Source organism: Typopeltis vanoorti, chromosome 8, assembly GCF_054136105.1.
Source record: "Typopeltis vanoorti isolate ZY-2024b chromosome 8, IOZ_Tvanoo_1.0, whole genome shotgun sequence".
NCBI lineage: Eukaryota > Metazoa > Arthropoda > Arachnida > Uropygi > Thelyphonidae > Typopeltis > Typopeltis vanoorti.
The window spans coordinates 152,784,966-152,809,898 of record NC_143556.1 but is presented as its reverse complement, the minus strand read 5'-3'; the positions used below and the strand labels follow the sequence as shown (position 1 = coordinate 152,809,898).

Sequence of the window (24,933 nt, the reverse complement as noted above, 5' to 3'; positions counted from 1 at the left end):
TAACAAAGTCAAACAATTTCACTATATCTGTGAAAATGCTTCTAAATGGTAGATTTAGTGCATCCTCAATAGAAATATTTGTGAAGATAGGTTGTATATCAATGCCAGCCATTATATCAGTGGGTTGTAGAGAAACATTTTTCACTTTATCTAGAAAATCAGAAGAATTTTTTATGAATGAGTGAGAGTTGCCAATCTGAGCTTTCAGCAAGTGTACTAAAAATTTGGTTATTCTGTAAGTAGGTGAATCTATGTATCAACAATTGGATAAAGAGGAATGTCTTTCTTATTCATCTTCATCCAATTGTCAACTGTTGTAATTAACTATTGAATGAAGATGATAATTGCCTATAATATTCAGACTGAAATGTATGGCCTTAAAAAAATAGCATTACTTATTCCTTGTGTTTTTCATGTTAAAGAAATCCTCATAACTAAATTGTGCAGTACTGATATCATTTTTGTTATCCACCTTTGTACCCTCTCCAAGATTAATTTATCCTCTTCAAATTCCATTGACCAGATCTGAGCACAGTAATTCAGATGTGGTCTGATCAGGGCTTTTTACAATGGAACCACAACTCTTCTAACTCTGGTGGTCAGCACCTGCCCGGTATTGCAGCAGTCCTTTAGGTTATCTTCACTACCTTTGTGCTATGTCCCCTAAATGTCAAGTTTCTATCAGTGATTACCCCTAAGTCCCTTGCCTCTTCTACTTCCTCTTGTACAATTCCTCCAACTGTTGGAGAGTATGCACTGATAGATCTTTTGTCACTCTCTATTCATTTGTCCAGCTTATTCAAATTCTCCTGAAAGGCTACACATTAGCACTATTACTAATAACCCTTCCCAGCTTCACATCATGTGCAAATAACTGAATATCTCCCTGCAATCCATTGACAATATCATTGAACAGTCTATTTCATTCATGAAATGGATGGACTTATAACAACTTCTGTGGCACATTGGTTTTCTTTCATTTAATTTTCTGTGAAGAGGCATCCAAAGCATGGTCTATGCAGTGTTTTCTTATTGGACATAAATTTGTTCCAGTTATCCTCGCAGTTTCATTGAGTATATTTTATTCTTGCCTCAGGCAGTTTTATTACATGACATACAAATTTATTACCAGAGAGAAAAGTATCAAAGTGGAGCTCCTTCATTAATGCCACTTTACATTTTCAGATTTCTCTAATTCCATCACTTGTTCTGATAGAGTAATAAATATATCGCTGCTGTCTTTGCAACAGAAGACAAAACTTTTCACTTAGCATTTCTTCAAACATTGAAATAGAAGGTCTACTAAATATCTCTTTTTATGAGGAGTCTGAAAAGTTCTTGGCCTAACAATGAAAAATGAATTTATAATTTCAAAATTATTCTTATTTTTCAACATAATCTCCCTTAAGACTAATACATTTATTCCAGCGATGCTTCAGTGTCATTATCCCGTCCCTGTAGTGTTTTTCAGTAAGATGTGCAAAATATTCCTCTACAACTGCAGTCACTTCTTGATTTGAAGAAATATGCTGAGACAGCGAGCAAGAGCTTTAGTTTTGGGAAGAGATAGAAGTCAGAGACAGCCAAATCTGGGGAATAGGGTGGATGTTCCAACAATGGGGTTATAGTTAAACAAATCAGGATGGAGAGTTAGTCGAACAGTGGGCTGAAAGTAATCAAATGAGTCTTATACACGATCCTAAACAGCCATCGTCATTTAATAGTGGAAAAGAGGATATAACCCAGACCTTGGATTTGTTAGTAATAAAATTGCTAATCTGTGCACTAAACAGGTACTTGCACCATTCCCAAATTCACAACATAGACCAGTAATGCTGAAAGTTTTCCCACCAGTCCACCTTAAGGAGATCCCACTTAGAAGATGCTTTAATTTTACAAAAAGCTGACTGAGAATGGTTCTCCGGAGAATTAGACATACACTTGTCCAACATTTCCCCCACACCAGAAAATTATGGAAAGTTGGTCAAAGCTATTAGATGGTCTGCTACCAGGCACATCCCAAGAGGTTGTAGAACATGTTATATTCCAGGTTTTGCAGAACACAACGTGGAAATATATGCAAGATATTGTGACCTATATGATAAAGATCCATTCTCATCAGAAACAATTGACTCAGGAGAGGAACTTATAGCAGCACTGTCTGAAAAAAGAAGTCAATGATGGGCAGAGAAAATTAAAAATTAGATATGAAACACAGTAGCAGGAAAGCCTGGCTTTTACTCAAAAAATTATCTGGTGACCCAATGCAAGCAGCAACCAAAGTTAATATAAATGCAAACGAAATTGCAATTCAGCTATCTCTGAATGGTAAACCCAGTACCAAAGTTAAAATACCTAATGATTACATTAAAAAAGTTAGGGATTCAGAAAATAATCTCTTTGAAGAACCATTTACTAAAGAGGACCTAGAAAATGCCCTAAAAATCTTAAATCCAGGAAAAGCTGCTGGTATAGATGATATTGGAAACGAGATACTAAGAAATCTCGGAGAAAAGGCAAAGGAGTTGTTGTCAGAATTTTTCAACTTTTGTTTGAAATTTGCTAAAACACCCAGAATATGGAGGCAAACGAAAGTAATACCTATCCTGAAACCAGGTAAATCTGCTGAGGATCAAAAGAGCTACAGGCCTATAGTTCTCCTATGCACAACGCTGAAGCTGTATGAGAGGTTAATCTTGAACAGACTAAGCCCATAAATAGAGAAAGTGCTGATAAAAGAACAGGCAGGATTTAGACCAGGAAGATCATGCACTGGACAAGAAGTAAACTTACCACAGTTTATTGAGGATGGCTTTGAAAGGGGGGGGGGTTAGCAACAGGAGCTGTATTTATAGATTTGACAGCAGCAGCATCATCATTATTATTAGTGTCATGTCTCTTGACAGGTCCAATGGTATAACTCAGCAAATTCTCTTCCCCCAATTTCCTCTGTCTCTTGCTTCCTCCTTAATTTCCTGATATGTTCTTGTTCTCATTATATCATCAAGCATTGTTAGTCGTCTTCTTCCTCTTGGTCGCTTTCCTTCAATTTTCCCTTCTATTATTCTTTTCAGTAGGCTGTCTCCTCTTAATACATGTCCTATCCAGTTATGCTTTCTTCTTCTTATGGTCTTTAGTAAATTCCTTTCTTCTTCAACTCTTTGTAATACTTCTTCATTGGTGATTTTTTCAGTCCACTTTATTTTCTTCATAACCACATTTCAAATGCCTCCAACATTTTAGCTTATTTCTTCCTAATTGTCCATGTTTCTGACCCATATAAGGTCATCATAATCCAAATATAGCACTTAATAAGTTTTTTCTTTAGATTTTTATTCTTTTTATTAATAAACAAATTTTTCTTGTTATAAAAGGCATATTTTCCTTTGTTAATTCTTTCTTTTATTTCCATGTCACATTTTCCATTTTCTTGTATTATACTACCAAGGTATTTGTATTGTCTCACTTGCTCTACACTTTCTCCATTCATCATCACCTTGATACTTCCTGGAGACTCTCATCACTTTTGTTTTCTTTGCGTTAATTTTCATACCATATTTCTTGCATATATTTTCAAATTTTTGCATTAGGTGCTGTAGTTCATCTTCGGTATTAGCTACTATTGCTTAATCATCTGCAATCTAATATTTTGTATTGTTCTTCCTCCAATAGTGATTCCTCTTTCCTCTTCATAAAATGCTTCTTTTATCATTTCTTCTGCAAATATATTGAAGCGCGTCAGTGACAGGCAGCATCCCTGTCTTACACCTCTGCCAATCACACATTTTTTAGTTTTTCCTACTTTTGTCCTTATTATGGCTGTCTGGTACATATATAATTCAGCTATTGACCTTTGGTCTCTCCAATCTAAACCTATTTTGTGTAATATTTCCATCAGATTTTCCCATTTCACCATGCCAAATGCTTTTTCAAGGTCTATGAAACAAATATAAACTTCTTTATTTACTTCTATATTCCTTTTGCATTTGGTCCTCATTACTCCAATTGCATCTCTGGTTCCTCTGTCTTTTCTAAATCCAAATTGATCATCCCCAAGAAAATACTCCACTCTATTATACAATCTTTGATTTAATATTCTTAGCAGTACTTTGGAGGCATGTGAGAGTATGCTTATAGTTCTGTAGTTGCTGCACTTAGCAGGATTGCTTTCTTTTCAATTGGTATAAGAATACTCTCTGTGAAATCTTTAGGCCATACTCCTGTTTTGTAAATCAGGTTGCAGAGTTTCCATGTTTCTGTTATACCTTTGTTCTCCAGTTGTTTTAGGATTTCACTAGGTATTCCATCCACTCCTTCCATCTTTCCACTTTTTAATTCCTTAATTGCTGTTTCTACTTCTCTCTTAGTATTTCAGGACCTCTTTCTTCTGTTGAGATTTCATTTTGCTCTTCCAATTCAATTTTTGTTGGTCTTTCATTTTTTGCGTAAAGTTCTTCGATGTAGTCCTTCCATCTTTCACCCTGTATTTCAATATCATAAATCAGTGTTCCTTGCTTATCTTCTAATGGCAGATTCCTTATGCTTTTTTTAATATTTGTAATTTCTTTTGCTTTTTCAAACATTTTATCATATCGCCCCCTTTTTTTCCATTTCTTCAATTTCTTTACATTCTGTTTTTAACCATTCCTCTCTTGCTTTCTCAGTTCATTATTTAATACTTTGTATTTTCTTCTCTCTTCAGTAAATGAGGTTGATTCAGTAAATTTCAGGAATGCTATTGCCATTCCTTATGTTAGAGGCATTTCTGATAAAATAGACAGAACACTACACAAATACAACATTAAAACCACCTTTAAACCCCCAACAAGTTAAGACACCTACTCAGTTCTTCTAAAGATCCTCTTCCACACCTTGCCCTCCCATGGGTATACAAAATACAATGCACATGTAACATACCATACATAGGGGAAACAGGGTGAATTATCCCAATCAGACAAGACGAACACAAACGACACATCAAATACCTCCATTTTGGGAAAAACCGGCCTTTCTGACCACGTACTCCAAACATACCACAGAATTGATTGGAAAAATACCAAGTCCCTACACCGCACCAAAACCTGGTTTGAGAGAAAATTTAAAGAGTCATGTGAAATGCTCAAACACAACCCAAATCTCAACAAAAATGATGGCCTAACCATTTCAAGAATGTGGAGGACCCGTCTACAACCTGTATAACAACCTAAACTAGTCATAGAAAAATCCCACTACAAGAAGACAACCTGGTGAAGTGTTTGTAACATTCAACAGCAACTGAAAGAAATTATATTATAACAATCAGATCGGTACAATTCCAGAAGAATATTCATACATGAGGACTTGTATTAATAGCAGTTTATTGTAGTTGTATTTATTTTTTATTTAATAATTTTTTATTATTATTATTATTTTTATTTATTTATATATTTATTTATTTTTTATTATTATTATTTTATTTTATTTTATTTTATTTATGTATTTTTATTTTATTTTTTTTAATCACTAGAGGTCTGGCTAGGGAAAAGGATTAATTAACTACGTAGATTTAGTTTACCGGTATGCAGGGCTAGAGCATGTAGCTTGGTTCCTTATGATGATGACCTCGATACAGAGGTCGAAACATCAAGTTTTATTTTATTAGTAATTAATAAAATAATCTGTTCAACACATGTGTTTTTGTGTCCCTAAATCTACAAATATGAATTCCCTCTTCAGTGTTTACATTTTTCCATCTTCTTCTTTCTTCCATTTTTCTTATCATTTCATTTGTAATCCATGGCTTTTTAATTCTTTTCCCTTCCACAAAACCTATCTCTTCAAAAGCTGTTTCATATATCAATTTTTTCAGTTGATTCCATTTTGCATTAACATCCATAGTTTCTTCAGATATATTCTCTTTGTTCCTTATTTTATTTTCCAGTTCTTCTCTGAATTTCCCACCTGCACCTCCTTTGAGTTTTTCTAGGTTCCACCTTTTCTTACTTTTACATTTGTTTATTTTCTTATATTGTATTCTTAATTCCATAACAAGCAAATTATGGTCTGAGTCAATATCAGCTCCTGGATATGTTGATATCCTTTTTACGCTGTTTCTGTACCTGTTTTGTATTAACATATAATCAATCTGGTATCTTGCAATATCACCTGGCATTTTCCATGTATATCTTCTTCTCTTTGGAAGTTTAAACCAACTATTACCAATGATTAGTTTGTATCTTTTACAAAACTCTATGTCTTTCACCTCTCTCATTCCTTTTTCCAAGGCCATATCTTCCTGTTATTCCCTTCTCTACCTTTTCATCTACCACTGCATTCCAGTCTCGCATCCAGATGGTACACCTTTTAGTTCTGTCTTCTTCTATTTGATTATATATCTCTTCTACTTCATTTTCATCATGGCCACTTGTGGGCATATATATCTGTATAATCATTATGTCCACAGGCTTTGCTTTCAGTTTAATCATAATCACCCTTTTATATATTATTTTTTCTACTGAATTTTTAACCTTTTCATTCAAAACAAATGCTACTCCATTTTCCCCCTGTGTTCTACAGGAATATATAATTCTATAACCATCACTTTCAAAATCTCCTATATCTTCCCATCTGACTTCACTTAGACCAAACACATCCAATCGATTCTTCTCCATTTCTTTCTTCAAGTTCTCTAATTTACCAGCTCTTAACATTGTTCTTACATTCCAAGTTGTAACACGTATAGTTTCTATCTCATTCTCTCTTGGATGTCTTATTTCCTTCCCATTTTCCTCAATACTTGGGATCCCATCCTAATTGTCCATTTGAGGATTTCGTAGGTTAACGACCTTAGAAGCTTATTTCTTCTTCTGCTGGGCATTACATCCATCGTTTGCCGATAGACCCCATTTTTGTCAGTTGTGGAAACTAAATTTGCCAAGTTCACCATATTTCTTGGAAATAATACTGAGGTGGTTTCCCGTTGCCTTCCTCAGGAAACCATTATGGTATGGTTTCAAGCCCAGGAGCAGCAGACTCCCACTGCTTAAAATAGACCACTCCTCTCATTACTAAAGGTAGAAAATAAAGTAAATAGAAAAGATTCACCCCTAGCCCTCGAATTACTCTAATAGCATTGGGGTGGGGGGGGACAAGAAGAAGAGAGGAAGTATAAAGAAAGAAGATAGGGACCAGTCTACAGATAATATAACAGACGTACATTACACGAAGTGAGGCATGGTCCAGCATCATGTACCTCGGGTTTGCCATTCCCGTACTCACTAGAGTGAGCCCTTGAGGACAGCTGCATATGATACACTAAATCTTAGAAAGCTTGTAGTCAAAATTTACAGCATGACAAACAGCTATCAGTTATTGGAGGTATTCAGCAGGAGATTCTTTGTTGATTTTCAAGGAAAAAAGAGCAGATGGCATATCTAGAAAAAGTCTACCTCAGGAAAGTATGCTCTCTTTCCTAGTCTTCAATATATATATATATATATATATACTAACGACCAGCCTATAAACCAACGTTCAAGAACCTTTTTATCAAGCAAAATCCTTTGATAACATTGAGAAGCAGCTCACACAAGAACTAGAAACCCTTACAGTTTACTGTAAGGAAAACCAACTGAAACCAAATCCCATTAAAACTCAAATGTGACTTTTCCATCTCAATAATAGGGAGGCAAGGAGAGAATTGAATGTAGAATGAAATGGCATGAAATTGGTCAATTATTGAAATCCAACTTACCTAGGTGTCACACTCGATAGGACTTTAAATTATAAGCGACACATAGAGAAGACAGCAGCTAAAATTCAAACGTAATAATATCCTGTGCCAATTAACATAATCTCTGTGGGGTACGAGTCCATAAGTACTGCATACCTCTGCACTGGCACTTTGCTTTTCGACAGCCGAGTATGCTAGCCCTGTTTGGGAAAGATCATCACATGTCAAAATTATTGACAAGGTTCTTAATGAAATGTGTCGGCACTGCCCTAAGCCTATAAAAATTGACCATCTATACTCACTGTCTGGAATTGCACCCCCTCATATCAGAAGAACAACACAGAGTAGATATGAGCGGAAACAACAACTACATGGTGAACGACATCCTTTGTATGGATGTGTTACAGTAAATATGAGGCTAAACTCAAGGAAAAGTTGTATTCACTCAGTGGAACCGTTGGTTAATTCCATAAAATCCACAAGGGCAACAATGTGGCAAGAACAATCTCCAGAGGCTCCGAACTTAAATGAATCTCTTGCATCTGGCTTACATCTAGACTGGCAAAGATGGAAGATATTGAATAGACTTCGTTCTGGAATAGGCAGATCAAAGCAGAATATGGCATAATGGGGCTACACAGACAATGACAGCTGCTCATGTGGTGAAATACAAACCATGGTTCATCTTCTGCAACGCTGCCTAATAGACATTAATAATATATGTACTTGAGAAGATGTAATGCAGTGTAATGAAACAGCTTTAAAGTATATTAATCACTGGATGAGTGAAATTTGACATTTTATGTTTTCGTGTAATATTTTATGCAAGTGGCATTTTTGTCTCTTAACACGTTCGCTGCCACGCTACTTCAGCATAGTCTGTTCCCGTACGCCAAGCAATTTCACTTCTTCAAGGTCAGTACAGTAATCTCGTTGCTGGCGGTAAGCGTCATATGAGTATACTCGTAGCTGGTTTACCAACTACGAGTATACTCGTAGTTGGCAGCAAACGTGCTAATGTATGCTTTTAATCCATATTCTTTTTAATGACTATTTCTTTAAATGTATGCTTTTAATCATTTATATGTATGATCTTGCATTTTTTGTAGTTCGCACACAAAATAAATAAAATAAATAGTGCAGATCCCTTAATTTTCCCATTGCCAAAACACCTTTGTTGGCAGGTGCATTGTCCTGATGAAAGATGATTTTTTACTTCTGCAAACCAGGTCTTTTCTCACGAATTTTTTCATCTAGTCTGGTTAAAAGATTGGAATAATATTCCCCGGTTATTGTTTTACCCTTTTCAAGATAATTGATAAACAAAATGCCTTTGGCATCCCAAAACACCGATGACCTTTCCCGCTGATGGAACCGACTTTGGCACTGAACAACTGGCTTCTGTCCATTATTTTGATTGCTGTTTGGATTCTGGTGTGTAATGTTGAATCCAAGTCTCATCCATAGTAATAAATCGATACACAAAATCAGTTTTATTCTTGTTAAAACACTCCAAGCACTGTTCAGAGATTTTCATGCGAGTGCTTTTTTGATCTACTGTGAACAAGCGCGACCCATCTTGCGCAAAGCTTTTACCTTTGCAATTCTTCATGCAAAATATATTCTACATGTTCTTTTGAAATGCCTATAGTCTCAGCAATTTCACGCACTTTGAACTCGCCCGTTATCCAATACCGTGTTGTGCACTGATCAATGATTTCTGGTGTTGTTACACTTTTTGGATGTCCTTCACATGGATCATCTTCAAGGCTGGTGCAGTCGCATTTAAACGCAGCAGTACATTTCTTAATTGTCAGAAACGAAGGAGAAGAGTGCCCATAAAGTTTTATGAACTTTATGGGCACTCTTCTCCTTCGTTTCTTCATTTGAATGTTTCTTTTGGCGTTAAACTTTCTTTTACAAAGAATTTTCTAACCATTGTAATTGAGTAACCACACGATACTCAATTTTATCCATTTCAAGAGATACAGACAACACTTTTCCTTCAGGCAGCTGTATAAAAAAAACTACTTGATAGTGTTATATGCCTTTACTTCCTCTTTATTATTTATATATATATATATATATATATATATTTGCGTGTTCCAGTACTCACTCATACACAGTTATTTCCCTTCTATCCTTTTGTAATAAGTTTCCAATAAGTCTAGCAAATCAGCTGTCACCCTTCTATCCTTAGACAAACTAAAATTCAGGCTGCTCTTAAGTTTAGTCACGTGTAATTCTTTTATTCATAAGGGCTTTGTCTAAGTATGGGACAAGGCCTTAAAATATAACCTCTGAGACAATACGCCTGTTAAATATTGACGAATCTATATTTTGCTGTGCCAGCCAGTACATAGGATAGATGAGACTCTTATCCAAGGTGGCTTTCTCAGAGTATTACACAGTGATGAACTTTCTAACACTAATTCAACTAATCTCAATTCACTTTGTCTTTGCATGCAGTCATGGTCTGGAAAATCAAACTATATTCATATATCTTTCCCGCTAGGGTCGATAATAATTTTATGAGTGGCTATTTGAATTCATAAGACAGGCTAGATTCAGGCGAATGCTATAAAGCATATTTATTTAGGTTTAAAAGATATACATGAGAAAATTAGAGAGTAGATGGTTAACATAATCACTTTCCTAGTAAAATTCTGATATCATTACTAACCCAAGAATACATTCGTAATAACTAGATCCCCAGAGTTTTTCTTTAAACATACAAACTTCTGGCTTCATTTTACATTATCTTCAATCACTCTCTGATCACTACTCATATCTCACAGTATGTCTCGGTTATCTCAAACACAGATCCCTTCTGGGAGACATTCTTCAAAACAGGGACAGGTCACTGCCGAATTGGGATAATCTCTAAAGTTCTCTACAGCATGTCCATACACAAATTAGCCTATAGAGTTCACACAAATCTTAAATTGGAATTCAGATACTTTAACATTTTTACGTTACCGTCCCATGGAATGACTTTCTGTTCTATCATCAGCCTTGTCTGGACATCAAGGCACCTTTGTTCTGCGATTCTCCAGGTCACTTACGATAACAGCATGGCCTGGTTCCCCGAGTCGGTAAGGCGATGTGCCGCTCTTTAATTTCTCAGGTGCCGCGGGCACACATCTGGATTACCGGTCACTCGATATGGCATAGCTACTCTGTTATGAAGAGATAGCTAACCTTTCCTCGCAAACATCGATAGGCCTAACACGACTTCTACAGCCGACTCGGAATCTTCACATTGGCGGAGAGCGCAGGAAACAGGAACCAAAAAGCCTCATGGGGGGAGCTTGACCCTTATATTCTTCCTTTTTTTTTTCTCGGAGATTCTCGCTCTTATCTACGTTTTTTACCACACGGCACTCACCCACGTGTGCTGGCACTCTTCCGAGAATGCACTCTCGCTTCGTTTTCCTTATAATTTCTCTTTCTCTTAGGCCATACGCTATTCTAGACGGCTAATATGTGACCCTTGGACTTTGGCTTACATTCAACTTGCATTCATACAATACATAAAATGGGATACTCTAATTAAATTATAATCTTATATAAATTTCTCTATTTGACTCTGTACAAACAGGTTAAATCTCACATTTCTTATGCTAATATTTCTTCAGTTTTGCCTTAAAGTTATAATGTACAATTTTGTTTCCTTGCCAAAGCACAACATTCTCTGCCTACAATCAAAGATAGTTGTTCCTGAATAAAATAATCTTTTGTCCCAATTTTTGATTATTCAAGGACACAACAATAGAATGACTTGTAATAATACAATTTCACATGGTTGCTTATGACAGATGTACCAACTTAGAAAAAAAAAAAGTCTTACCGATAATGTTGCCATTTATGGTAGGCCGAGAACTTTACAGACCATCCTCGTATTTACTATGTTGAATGCACTTGTTGAGTCCTAACTCTTCCAGTTAAAGGATTCACCTTGCTACGATTCCTTTTCTTAATCCACTGTTAATATATTCCTGTTATCGAGTTTTCTTAAAAACTTCCTAAAACAAATTCTCTGGGCTGTGATTTCGAACTTCATTTTCTCCCTATCTTGCTCTCTCTCTCTCTTTTTTCTTCCATTACCCAGATACTGAACACTCTTTCTCACTCTCTGTCAACTTCAAAGTTTCCTCAGTGAGCATGCTCACTTTTTCCACTAAGTGGCAATCGAGGAGCTAGTAATGACTGATATGTTTTCATCATTTGCGAAAAGAAAATGTCTTTGCAATGAACAACAGATATCACAACTTTTAACAATTATGAATTACAATAAAGAAAATTGAAATTATTACAACTGTCAGATATCTGGTAAGTACAATAAATCTAACATACTTTACATTTTGCTACAATGTAAATATCAATATCGAGCACATCACAAGTGCCAATTATTTGTGGTTATGAAACCAAAACTAATGAAATATTCCCATCCCTGACCTTTTCCCATCAATCCTTCCTCTTCCCCTAAAAATAGTTTCTATTCTCAGATTCTTCTATCACCTCCCCCCCTCCCAAAGTGCTCTCTACCCACCCTTTATAAATAATAATATTATATATATATAAAAAACCCGGGTTTTTTCAAATAATTCCCCACATTGCTTTAACCCCTTTTCCCCCAAACCCCCTTCCTTTTAACAGCAGATGATTGCATATCGCCAGGATAAGGAGAAAGCCAACAACATTCAAAAAAGGTATGTCCAAATTTTCCTCCTGTATTAGTTTCATAACACATCAGTAATGCCCCTAAGATTTGAGTAAAAAGCCAATGACATTGTAAACGAGGGGGCACTCCTAAATGAAAGTAGGCTATATTAGTTATAAAAATAATAATGAAATACTAATGTAGAGAAACAATTGTAAAAAGATTCATAATTGTAAATTATGACTATTTTTTACATACATAGGGATTGTAGATAGCAGACACATTGTAAAGGTTGTAAGAATTGCCCAAAAATTGGTGCTATATTTATGAAGAATGCTGAGGTATGGATAAGGAAGCAATAGTTACACTTATATAAGACACTAATTAGGCATCATTTTGCATTTCTTTGCACAGATCTGGTTGTGTGGCTATAATGGCGATAAGGAAATATTGGAGAGTATGCAGAGGTGAATAACTAAGACTATCAGGACTCTGGAATATTGATATATTGAGAGAATGTGGTCTGCAGACCTTGGTGGATAGGAGGAGGGGGGTGATATGATTGAGATATAAGTTGGTGAGAGGAACCTCTCAGATGGATACAGGAGAATTATTGCATAGGATAATGGGTGATACGAGAACAAGAGGTTATCCCTGGAAACCATACCTAAGATTACTAAGATTGATGCCGGCCTGGTTAGCCGAGAGGTTAGCTTATCCACTCTCCAGCCAAAAGGCTCCAGGTTCAAATTCCACCGTGGGCATGGATTTTGTGATTGTCTGTGAAAATACTGGTGGTGGTGGTGGTGGGGCAGTAGATAGTGTTGGTGTAGATGATGATGGTAGTTGCAGTACGTTGTAGTTGGTGGATTGAGTTGTGGAGACTGAGAGATGTAGAGTAGGTCCCCTCCCTCGATGAGTCTTTGTACTCCCTGGAGGTGTCATGTAATAATAATAATGAAACATGAAAAAGCTTGTTGCCTCCACGTTTACTGGATTTGATACAAGTGGACTTTTTTTTTTTTTTTGTTTCCAAACTTTGAAACAGAATTCAAAATATACCAGTGTGACTCAGTGAAAGTCATCCAGAAGAGTGTGACTACTGAGACGAATGCTCTACCTTTAGATGATTACTAGCATTGTTTTAAAAATTTGTATCAGCAATGTATACTTTTGTTGAGGTAAGAGGAGGATTATATCGAAAATACATGATTCGCATTCCCGTGGTTGCTCTTTATTTTTATATGATTTTGGTCTCATTGTTTAATGTCGTCATTGCGTAGCTTGTTTGCACATCACCAGACCATTAGTAAACCTTAACTTTTTGAGTTAAATGGCCAAGTCTTTTATTTTTTTTTATGTAAATATCTATTTCTTTTGTAAATTATAAGAAGATCATAAAATTTCTCTTGCCACTGCATATATTTAAAATTTATCAACCATATATTTAAAAATTCCCTATCCTAGAAAAGAAATTATAATATATGTGGAAGTTAAAATTATAACTTGTGGATCATAAAAAATAAATTGCATCTTTTTTTATATTGCATTGTTTATTTTAAAAAAGGTCAAAATGTTATCACATACTGGATGATTAATTTAATTAAAATATTCAGCATATTTGCTGAGTTTCTTTTTTCATAAGCATTTGCCCTTGTTCATTATTTAGGATCTTTTAAAATATACCCCTCCTGGACATCATGATCGTATGTCATTACAAATGGCTCTTACTGAACTGGAATCTCTTGCAGAAACACTTAATGAGAGAAAACGAGAATCTGAACAGCACCATGCTGTTAAAGAAGTTCTTAAACACCTTGGAAAATTTTCATTAAAATCCTTTGCTGATAGAGATCATTATTTGTTACGGCAGGATGATGTTGTACAGCTGGTATGATATTTCTCGCTTTCATAAATTGTTGATTAATGAATATCTGATACCCTTATAATTAACAAGCTTGTAAATATAGATTTGCAAAGATGTCTTCGCTTTAATTTTAAATATGAAATGAATAAGGATTGTTGTTATTAGTCCATCTGGGACAGCAATGGTATAATCGCATGAATTATTCAAATTCGTACATTATGCTTTGATATCATATAAACACCAGATCTATTCAAAGTGAAGTTTTTTTTTTTTGCTTTTATTTATTTATTTATTTATTATTTTTTTTTTTTTGTTAATTTTTTGTGGTTTCTCCTTAGAGTAGAGCTCAGTATTTATACACATTTGTTTCAGCTTTTTATGACCTGTTTTTTTAAATTTCATGTGCATTTGGATATAGTGCATTTTAAATATGAAATGGATAAGGATTGTTGTTATTAGTCCATCTGGGACAGCAATGGCATAATCACATGAATTATTCAAATGCATACAATGCTTTGATATCATATTAACACCAAATCTATTCAAAGTGAGTTTTTTTTTTTTTTTTGCTTTTATTTATTTATTATTATTATTATTATTTATTTATTTGTTTTTTGTTAATTTTTGTGGTTTCTCCTTAGAGTAGAGCTCAGTATTTATACACATTTGTTTCAGCTCTTTATGACCTGCTTTTTTAAATTTCATGTGCATTTGGATATAGTGACATGCTGATCACCTTTCGTGAAAAAACTCTTTCGGAAATGCCAGAGTTCTTTCATTACATAGCAAGTAAGAGGAAGAATGATTATGGATGATTAACCTTAATGAATGTTGATAGTCATGAGGTGACAGAAGCAGCATTCATAGTTGAGTTACTGAGTGACCACTTTGCAAATGTATATCATCCAAGTGAGGTTACTTCTGTAACATATGTGACAGACACTAATGTGAACAGAGGTGGATGAATTGGAGGTCTTAGGATATTACAGAATTTCAATGTAAATACAGCTGTGGAATTAGATGAGATATCAGTATGGGTTTTGCAAGAATGTCCAAGGGAACTAGCAATGCCTCTGACTAGGCTCTTTAAGTCCTAGCTCTAGTATAGTTTCAAGATAGTAGAAAGAGGGCAAAATAATTCCCTTACATAAGGGAGGTTCTAAAACTGCAGTAGAAAATTATAGACCAATCAGTATCTCAGGCATGGTAATAAAAGTATTGGAAAAATTGGCCAAAAACAAGAATTCAAGAATGGGTGGATAAAAATATGACACTGTATGAGGGGGCAACATTGCTTTGTGAAGGATAGCTCATCCTCACTAATTTACTTTTTATAATAGAGTAACAGCTGAGTTGGATAAAGGAAATGGCTACATGATGATTCTTCTGAATTTCACAAAGGCATTTGACAGATGTAACTCTGTTATGCAAATTAGAACAAATGAGGATAAATATGACACTGGTTATGTGGATAAGGGGGAGTAGCTGCTGGACAGTTACCAAAAAGTGGTATACGGAGCGGCAGAATCAACGTAAAAACAGGTGACTAGTGGTGTGCAGGAAGATTCAGTGCTGGGACCACTACTGTTTAATTTATACATAAATGATATAGGAAGCATTCGGTTTTTGGCTGAAGATGGTAGCGTAACAGTTAATCAAAGTGATGTTGAGAGCTTGCACAACAGTTTAAATAGGCTGTCAGTATGGGCAAAAGATAATGGATGTCAGTTTAATGTGGAGAAATGTCAAGTTATGCATTTTGAGATAAATAGATGATAAGCTATGTACCACATTGATACATACAACAGGACTTAATGGCAGGGCCTGGTGTGGCATGATCATATGGCATCTTTGGATGTCCAGTGAACATATGATGATACCACATTGATGGAACTTGTACTCCATGAAATAGATAAAGCTAGAGTATCGCAAAATGCTTTCTACCTACAAAAAGAAGGCACAGCCATGGGCTCTCGATTATCACCCCCATCCATTGCTAACTTTTATATGGAACATTTTGAGCAACATGCTCTAGATTGCTCTCCTTTAAAACCCAAAGTCTGGCTTAGATACGTTGACGATGTTTTCTCCCTCTGGTCCCATAGCCACTAGACACATTCCTTAGCCACCTAAACAAACAATATAAACGGATACAGTTCACAATTGAGATTGAAAAACAGAACACACTTCCATTTCTAGATGCACTTGTCACACATCTTCCTTCTGGTAGTCTTTCCTTCACTGTTTACCAGAACCGACACATACTGGCAAATATATACACACAAACTCCTACCACCACCCATCACAAAAACTAGGTGTCATTAAAAGCCTAAAAAACAGAGCTTTGAAGATCTGCTCCAATGAACAAGCTCTGAATGATGAATTTAAAGTTGTCTGCAATACTTTTCAAAAAAATGGTTACAGCGAAAACACTATTAACAAAATTCTCTACAAGACCTCAATAAAAAACAAATACAAACCAGACTACAATGAAACTATAACCATTCCTTACATTAAAGGGACATCAGATAAAATAAACAGAATATTACAAAAACACAACCTAAAATCCACTTTTAAACCTCCTGCAAAATTAAAAAGCTTACTCAACTCATCCAAAGACCCACTCCCTCTGCCTGGCCCACCCTAGAGTATATCATATTTTTTGCACCTGTAACGTACCATATATAGGGGAAACAGGACACACAATTCCTATCAGACAAAAATAATATAAACGACATATTAAATATAATAATTATGGTGAAGCTGGCTTTTCTGATCATGCCCTTGAATACCTTACATAGAATTGATTGGAAAAGCACTAGCTGTCTACATCACACCAAAACATGGTATGAATGCAAATTTAAGGAAGCCTGTGAGATTATTATCAACCACCTCAATCTGAACAATAATGATGGTCTAAAAATCCCAAACACATGGAAGGCACATATTCGACCCATGGAATCTTCCTCTCTAAGAGTAACTGTAAACAGGACTGTAGATGATCCAGGATCCTAAATCAAAAATAACAGTTGTAATTCTAAAAATAGGACATCATTGTTACTGAAAGAAAACTATCTGTAAGAAAGAATGTTTATTCATGTTATCATCAATATAATTCAGCTTGATGTAGTTTCTAAATAATTAATTTTTTTTTAAATTTAATTTTAATTTTTATTTTTTCACTAAAGGTCATGCCAGTAGAATAACCTGTGATCAAATCATTGTTTCTCTAGCTTACTGTATGTAATATAACTCAGCTTGTCCTGTATGTTTGTATATGCTCCAGATGATGATGATCTTAATATGAAGATCAAAACATTGGGAAATTAAAAGAGTTATTTATGACATAGTTGTAAAGTCCATAATTTCTAAAATGAATGCTGATCACCATGCATCACTAAAAGAAAATAAAGGACTAGAGACAGAGATAGTGATAGACTGGTAGACAGAGTGAAAGTTTAGAAGACATATTCCTATGATTGCTAAGATAGCTCATAAGGTTACTTGGCTATTGAAGAACACAAACAAGTAGAGATAAGGAAATTATCTCTACTTGTTTGTGAGGCTTTGATACATTCAGGTCTGGTCTCCTGGGTTTCTTGGGAATGAAGAAGCAATAGAGAAGATTCAGAGGAGAGTAATCAAGATGGTGAATGGTCTGTGGAATGTTCCCAATGAGGATATAAAGAAGGGTTAAAAAAAAAGAAAAAAAAAAGAATATGAGATGAAATTAGCTCAGCAAGCTAAAGATAATCCAAAGTTCTTTCGGTATGTGGCAAGTAAAAGGAAGGATGATCATGGTAGAAGAATTTTAATGAATGCTGATGGTGGGGAGTGCCTCCATAGCTCAGTCAGTATAGATGAAGCGATTTGGTTGGAAAGAACCCTTGGGTTCAGTTCTTATCAATGGTGTGAAAAACTTTTATCTGGTCTCTTTCAACAAAAGGTGAGTTAGCTGGTCTCATGCAGAGGTAGGGGAATTTTTTTACCCAGAAATTTGGGTTTTTCGTCCCCCAGAACAGGCAAACTGGCCCCATCCTTGCTGCAGCCCTTAGGGGATACAGCAAGGATTGGCGACCCGGTTGCATTATGGAGGGGAGGCTCACCCATCCTAGGGCAGGACGGATGAGTAGAAATGATGATGTTGTTAGGGAAGTAAGTGAAGCAGATGAAGTAGTTGAATTATTGAATGATCACTTTGCAAAGGTGTATCATCCAATTGGAGATATTACAATAACAGATACAACAAGGACTGATATTGAAACACAGGTCAGCTCGCATGTTACGAGAATACACTGGGTTACCAGCACCTTTGACCAGATTGTTTAGTTTGAATCTCAGCTCTTGGAAAATCCCAAGGGAATGGAAAGAGGACAAAATAATTCCTTTGCATAAAAAAATCTCCAAGATGAAAGTAGCAAATTATTGACTGATCAGCACTCAGGAGTGGTGGTCAAGGTATTGGAGAAGTTGGTTAAAAGCAAGATTCAGGAATGGGTGGATAGAAATTGGATACTTTATGCAGGACAGCATTGTTTTGTGAAGTTAGTCATGCCACAGTAATTTACTCCCTATAATAACATAACATCTAAGTTGGATAAGAGGAATGGTTACAATGTTACTACTAGAATTTGCAAAAGTATTTGCCAGTGTACCACGCTGCATTTTGTTGTATAAACTGGAGGAAATGGGCTCAGATATGAAGCTCGTGTGGTGAATAAAAGTGTGGCTAATGGATAGACACACTTTTATTCACCACACGAGCTGTGGTGAATAAAATAAGGGTATTTATTTTGTGATAAAAGATAACTGTATACTGCTTTGATAGAACTGAACTGAAATAAATTACAGAGGCTAGGGAGGGAGATAAAATAGAAATTGTTGAAAATTTTGTTTTACTGAGGTCCAGAATCAGAAATAATTATAGTCGTGGGGAAAAAAAGAGCAATTTAAACTTGACTAATGAAAGATAAAGGTGTGAGTAAGGCCACAAAAGTGAGAATTGTGAAAGCATTTTGACAATTCTCACTTTTGTGGTATTGTATGGTTGTGAAAGTTGGATTATTAAGAAGAAAGATAGAAAGCAAATTGATTCATTTGAATTATGGGTTTGGAGGAGACTATTAAGAATCTCATAGATTGCAAAAATGATCAATAAGAAAGCATTAGAGAATATAAAGACAGATTGCTGCTTGGAGGCGATGATCACTAAACAGAAGTTGTTGTACATTGGTCATATTATGTAAGCTGATGAATCATTGGAAAAGGCAGTTATGTTAGAGAACATTGAGGAAATGAGAAGAGGAAGACCACGAAAGAGTTGGATGGACAACATAAAAGAACTCACCAACTTGAACTTACAATTACTGAAAGAAAGGACAAGAAGCCAAATAGGATGGAGAGCCTTTTGTTCATAGGATCACCAAGAGTCAAAAATGACTGGATGGCACATAACAACAAAAGTGGATTCTGGGTTACAGCTGAGAGGCCACATTGCAAAAGTTACTATAATAACTCATAGGATTACCTAGTTATTGAACACACTAACAAGCAGAGATAAGGAGGTCATCATACCTCTTTATAAGGCATACCTCTTTATAAGGCTAGTGGGCCAAGTACTGCGGACGTGTTTTGAAGAGCTCCTGATTCAGATAAGTTTTTACTAGGAATAATTAAGTATATATGCGTAATTGTTTGAGTAAGAGCGGCTGTAAACGTTGTACGCTACCGGTATTATTAGTGTGGGTTTTTTTTTCTTGTCTAAACTAAATTACGAAATCGTTATTATTAGACCTATAACCGGCAGAGAGAAAAAAAAAATGGCGGTGGCATTGTCATTCCATGATTTGAATGTAGATTTCAGTCGTTTCATTAAGTGTGAGGTCTGTTATATGTATTCGTTCGATTACATAAATGATTTGTGGATGTTTAGTGCGGATGGAAGAAGGGTGTGTGCGAAGTGTGACCTGAACGAAGAATTGATGAATGCGAATATGAAATTGATGACAGAAAGTGCTAGTACCGATTGTATCGCGATTGCACGTTTGAAAGAAAAGGATAGTGAGCAAGAGAAGCGAAAAAATGTTAAAAAATCAGGAAAAAAGAAAAAGAGCGATTTGACAACCGTAACGGATGTTAAAAGGGACGAAAGTGAAGTGGAAAGAAACGAAATTGAGAGAACGAATGAAAGTAGAACTTACGTAATGCAGAAATCGCAAGTAAAAAAAATCGAAAGAATAAATGATGGCGAAAGTTCGACGCATGTTGGACCGAAAGTACTGAAACAAAGAAAGATGAATGACAGTAAAAGTGAGAAGAATGATAGCGAAAGTTGGACGCATGTTAGTCCGAAAGTACGGAAACAAAGAAAGATAAATGAGAGTGAAAGTGAGAAGAATGATAGTGAAAGTTGGACGTATGTTGGACCGAAAGTATGGAAACAAAGAAGGATGAATAAGAGGGAATGTGAGAAGAGGGGGTCGAGAGTTAGAAAGTTAGAAAGATTTAATGATAGAGTGAATGTGTCGCGAGGTTCGGAAAGTGAATTAGATTGGATGAGGCAAGAAATGAAATGGATGCGGAATGAAATTAAGAGAATTCAGGTCAAAACTATTACAATAAATCATGATGGCATGAAAGAGTTAACGAAAGATGAGCGAGTGGCGTTGTATGGCGACTCCATTATTAAAGGTGTGCTAGAGGATAAAATGCACAAGGTATGTTTTCCAGGCGGTAAAATAAGCAGAGTGATTGAGGCATTGGATATGAGGCGGGAGCGAGCAAAAGAGTTAATTGTATTAATTGGTACAAATGATTTGAGAGAGAACAAAGAGCATGTCAAAATGAATGTCAAGAGACCGCTTGGAAAGATAAAAGAGAATAGTGTGACAGGAAGGGTGGTCAGTGTGTTGCCTAGGTATGATTGTGGTGAAATGAGGCGGAGAGCAAGGATTATGAATGGTATTCTGGCTGAAATGTGTGAGGAGACGGGAGTACAGTTTGTTAATGTGTGGAATGAGTTTGAGGGACGAAGTGAGCTGTATGGGAGTGATGGACTGCATTTGAGTGGTTATGGTGTGAGTCGCTTGGAGAGACTGCTGCTGGAAGGTAGAGAAGTGAATAGAGAAAATGAATCAGATCGAGAGGGGAGCGATGTGGAAGAGCAGGAGAGTAAGACAGGAGAGATTGAAGAAGTGGAAATCAATGGAGAGGTGAGTGGTATGAGTATAGAAAATGAGAGAATGGGTGTGCAAGAGGAGCAGGGAAACGGGGAGGCCCAGGGTGGACAGGGATACACAGCGTGAGAAAGGTGGATGCTCCAAGAGGAGGTGAGAGCATGTGTAGGCAGGAAAGTAATGGGATGACCAGGGATCAAGAGGAAACAGATGTTGTTGCAAAGGGTTCTAAAATGAAGAAGCAGAAAGAGAAATGGCCCCAGTCCAGCATGGAGAGAGCACATCGAGTGAATTGTATCAGTGGAACTAGCTGTAGATCCAGAAATGAGTTGTTGTGTTTGTATACCAATGCTAGAAGCATAAGAAACAAGGCGGATGAAATGGTTGCACTAATTGCGTCTGTGCACCCAGAGATTGTCGGAATAAGTGAGACATGGTTAGATGAGGACGACATCCTGACAGGAATAGAGATGGAAAGGTATGATGTGTTTCGTGAGGATAGAAGGGATAAAAAGGGAGGGGGAGTGCTATTGATGATAGAGAAAGAGTTATGTCCATACAAGGTAGAGATGCAAGAGGGAAATAGGGCCAGTGGTTTTGAGGCAGTATGGTGTGAGATAGAGGTGAATAGAATCAAATACTTGGTGGGATGTTGTTATAGACCTGGTAATGTGGATGGTGGTGATAATGAAATGTATAGTCAAATAAGCCAAGCAAATAAGAAAAGGGTGGTCATTATGTGATTTTAATTATGGCAATATAGACTGGAATGAAGAGATAGCGACTGGAAGTAAAGAAAATGAGTTTCTTGAGTTTTTGAGGGATAACTACCTCAGACAGTATGTAACAGAGGGCACACGAGGATTAAGGGTCTTGGATTTGGTCATCTCATCGGAGGATGTAATTATAAATGAGGTGTCAAATCATCCACCAATTGGTGAAAGTGACCATGAGGTGATTACCTGGGTGGTTGCCAGCAGTGCAAGGACCCCTGTGAAAAAAGGGTATATGTGGAACTACAAGGGGGGTGATTATGAAGAGCTCAGGAGACAGCTTGCAGATGTAGCATGGAATGAGGAGTTAGCTGGAAAAGAGATCAATGCAGCTTGGGGGATTTTCAAAAACTATTTAGTAGATGCAATGTCTAAATGTATACCATGGGTGAGAAGGTTAAATAAGGTAGGTGTGAGATGGATGAATAAAGAGATTAAGCATGCAATACAGAAAAAAAAGGCATTGTAGAGACAGCATAAGAGAAGTGGAAGTAACCAATTTCATGAGGTCTACAAAGACCAGGCAAGGAGGGTGACTTGGTTGGTGAGAGTAGCTAAAGAGAGGTATGAACAGCAGTTAGCTAATGAAGCCAAAAAGAATCCTAGGGAGTTCTTTCGATATGTAGCCAGCAAAAGAAAGAATGATTATGGAAGGATGACATTGATTGGAGGAAATGGTATAAAGACAGCTGTTGCAGAATGTGTTGTGAAGATACTTAATGAGCAATTCATAAAGATCTTTCAATCTTGTAATTGTGACTTCATGGAGAGATTAAGAGCAGTTGATGATGGGGAGGAGAGACTGACTGTAAGTGAGCAAGAGGTGTTTGGGGAGTTGAGTAAACTAGATGTAAATAAGGCTGTGGGACTTGATAATATATCACCACGTATTCTGAAGGAGTGTGCTAGAGAGTTGACACCTGCCTTGACATATTTTTTTAATACGAGTCTTGCACTTGGTCAAGTTCCTAAAGAGTGGAAGGAGGGCAAGATTGTGCCACTTCATAAAGGAGGTGATCGAACTCAAGCATCAAACTATAGGCCTATCTGTGTGTCAGGTGTTGTGGTTAAGTTGTTGGAGAAGCTTGTGAGAACTAGGATCCAGAGTTGGGTTGACAACAATGGTATAATTTTTGATGGACAGCATGGATTTGCTAAAGGGAGGTCATGTTTTAGTAATCTACTTACTTATTACAATAAAGTGACTGCTTCCTTGGACAGAGGAGAAGGATACACAGTAATATACTTGGATTTCGCAAAAGCTTTTGATAGAGTACCTCATGATAAGTTGACAGTCAAACTAGAGCAGATGGGGTTGGATATTAGATTAGTGCATTGGATTGGAGACTGGCTATCTGATAGGTATCAACAAGTTGTGTATGCGGGTGCAATATCCAGGAAAAGGAAAGTCACTAGTGGAGTGCCTCAGGGGTCTGTTTTAGGGCCATTACTATTTAACTTATATATTAATGATATTGGTGAAGATTTGGATGGAGATATTCAGTTGTTTGCAGATGATGCAAAGTTGGGACGAACCATAAAGAGTAGTGAAGATGTTGTGGCCTTGCAAGAAGACTTGAATAAATTGAGTGATTGGGCAAGCAAATGGGGATGTGAGTTCAATGTTGCAAAATGTAAGGTTTTAAAATTTGGAAAACAAAGATGGGATGCAGAATTTATGCTTGGTGAGAATATATTGTTGGAAGTAGAGGAAATAAGAGATCTGGGAGTGATAGTGGATAAGGATCTAAAATTTAGGGGACACATCGCCAAAATTGTGAAGACAACACAAAGACTTCTGGGAATGATGCGGAGGACACTGACATGTAGAAGTAGGGAGATACTTGTTCCAATGTATAAGGCTTTGATTAGGCCACACTTGGACTATTGTGCCCAGATTTGGTCACCGGGTTATCAGAAGGATGAAGAGATGTTGGAAAGGGTCCAAAGGCGAATGACTAAGGTAGTTTCTGACCTCTGGACTGTTGAGTATGAGGAAAGATTGAAAAGATGTAATTTGCAGAGTCTCGTGGAGAGAAGGAAGAGGGGAGATATGATAGAGACCTACAAGTTGGTAAGGGGTTGTTATAGGATCAATGGTGGAGAAGTTCTACAGAGAATAGTGGGAGATCAGGGAAGAACTAGAGGTCATCCCTGGAAACTGTATAAGGAGGGTGTGAGTAAGGGAGTGAGAGGCAGGTTTTTTTCGTGCAGAGTTGTGAGTGATTGGAATGCCCTGCCTGAGAGCGTGGTGTCTGCAAGTAGTTTGAATGTGTTTAAGACACGGTATGATGAGATGTGTGTGTAAGATAAAAGGACCTCCTAGATGAGTCTTTGACTCCATGAGGTCTTGTTTTAATAATAATAATAATAATATAACTTTGGCTAAGTGTTTAGCTAATTCCCCCACTGACATTGATGTCTCCTCCTTGCATTTCTTCATACATAATTAGATTCAAAATACTTGTAGACATTTTTTTATGCAGAGTGCTTGAAATAGACATAAAGCAGAAAAGAAACTTCATCTCACTGCCAATAAACATATCCATTCTTCCATTACTGAAAACTTAGTTTTACAGGTTGTGATACCTAGCTGTCATGACATCATTCATGCAAATGTATATATCAACAAAGAGAGATTTTATTTAAAAAAAAAAATGGAACAGATAGAAAAAGTAAAGGGAGAGTTGTGGATGATTCTCTTTAAGAAATAAAGAAAAGTATATGCATAAGGAATGAATAGTTGT

General features: G+C 36.4%; 1 protein-coding gene across 3 annotated transcripts in view; it reads left to right on the top strand.

Moving 5' to 3' along the window:
• LOC150104441 (uncharacterized) overlaps positions 1 to 24,933 on the top strand; it is a 328,160-nt gene that overhangs the window by 265,453 nt on the left and 37,774 nt on the right. For all 3 annotated transcript variants that reach the window (XM_090397017.1, XM_090397016.1, XM_090397015.1), the window contains one exon: positions 14,041 to 14,262. In XM_090397017.1, coding sequence (XP_090253143.1) covers positions 14,041 to 14,262 — 222 coding nt within the window. The remainder of the gene's footprint in view (positions 1 to 14,040; positions 14,263 to 24,933) is intronic.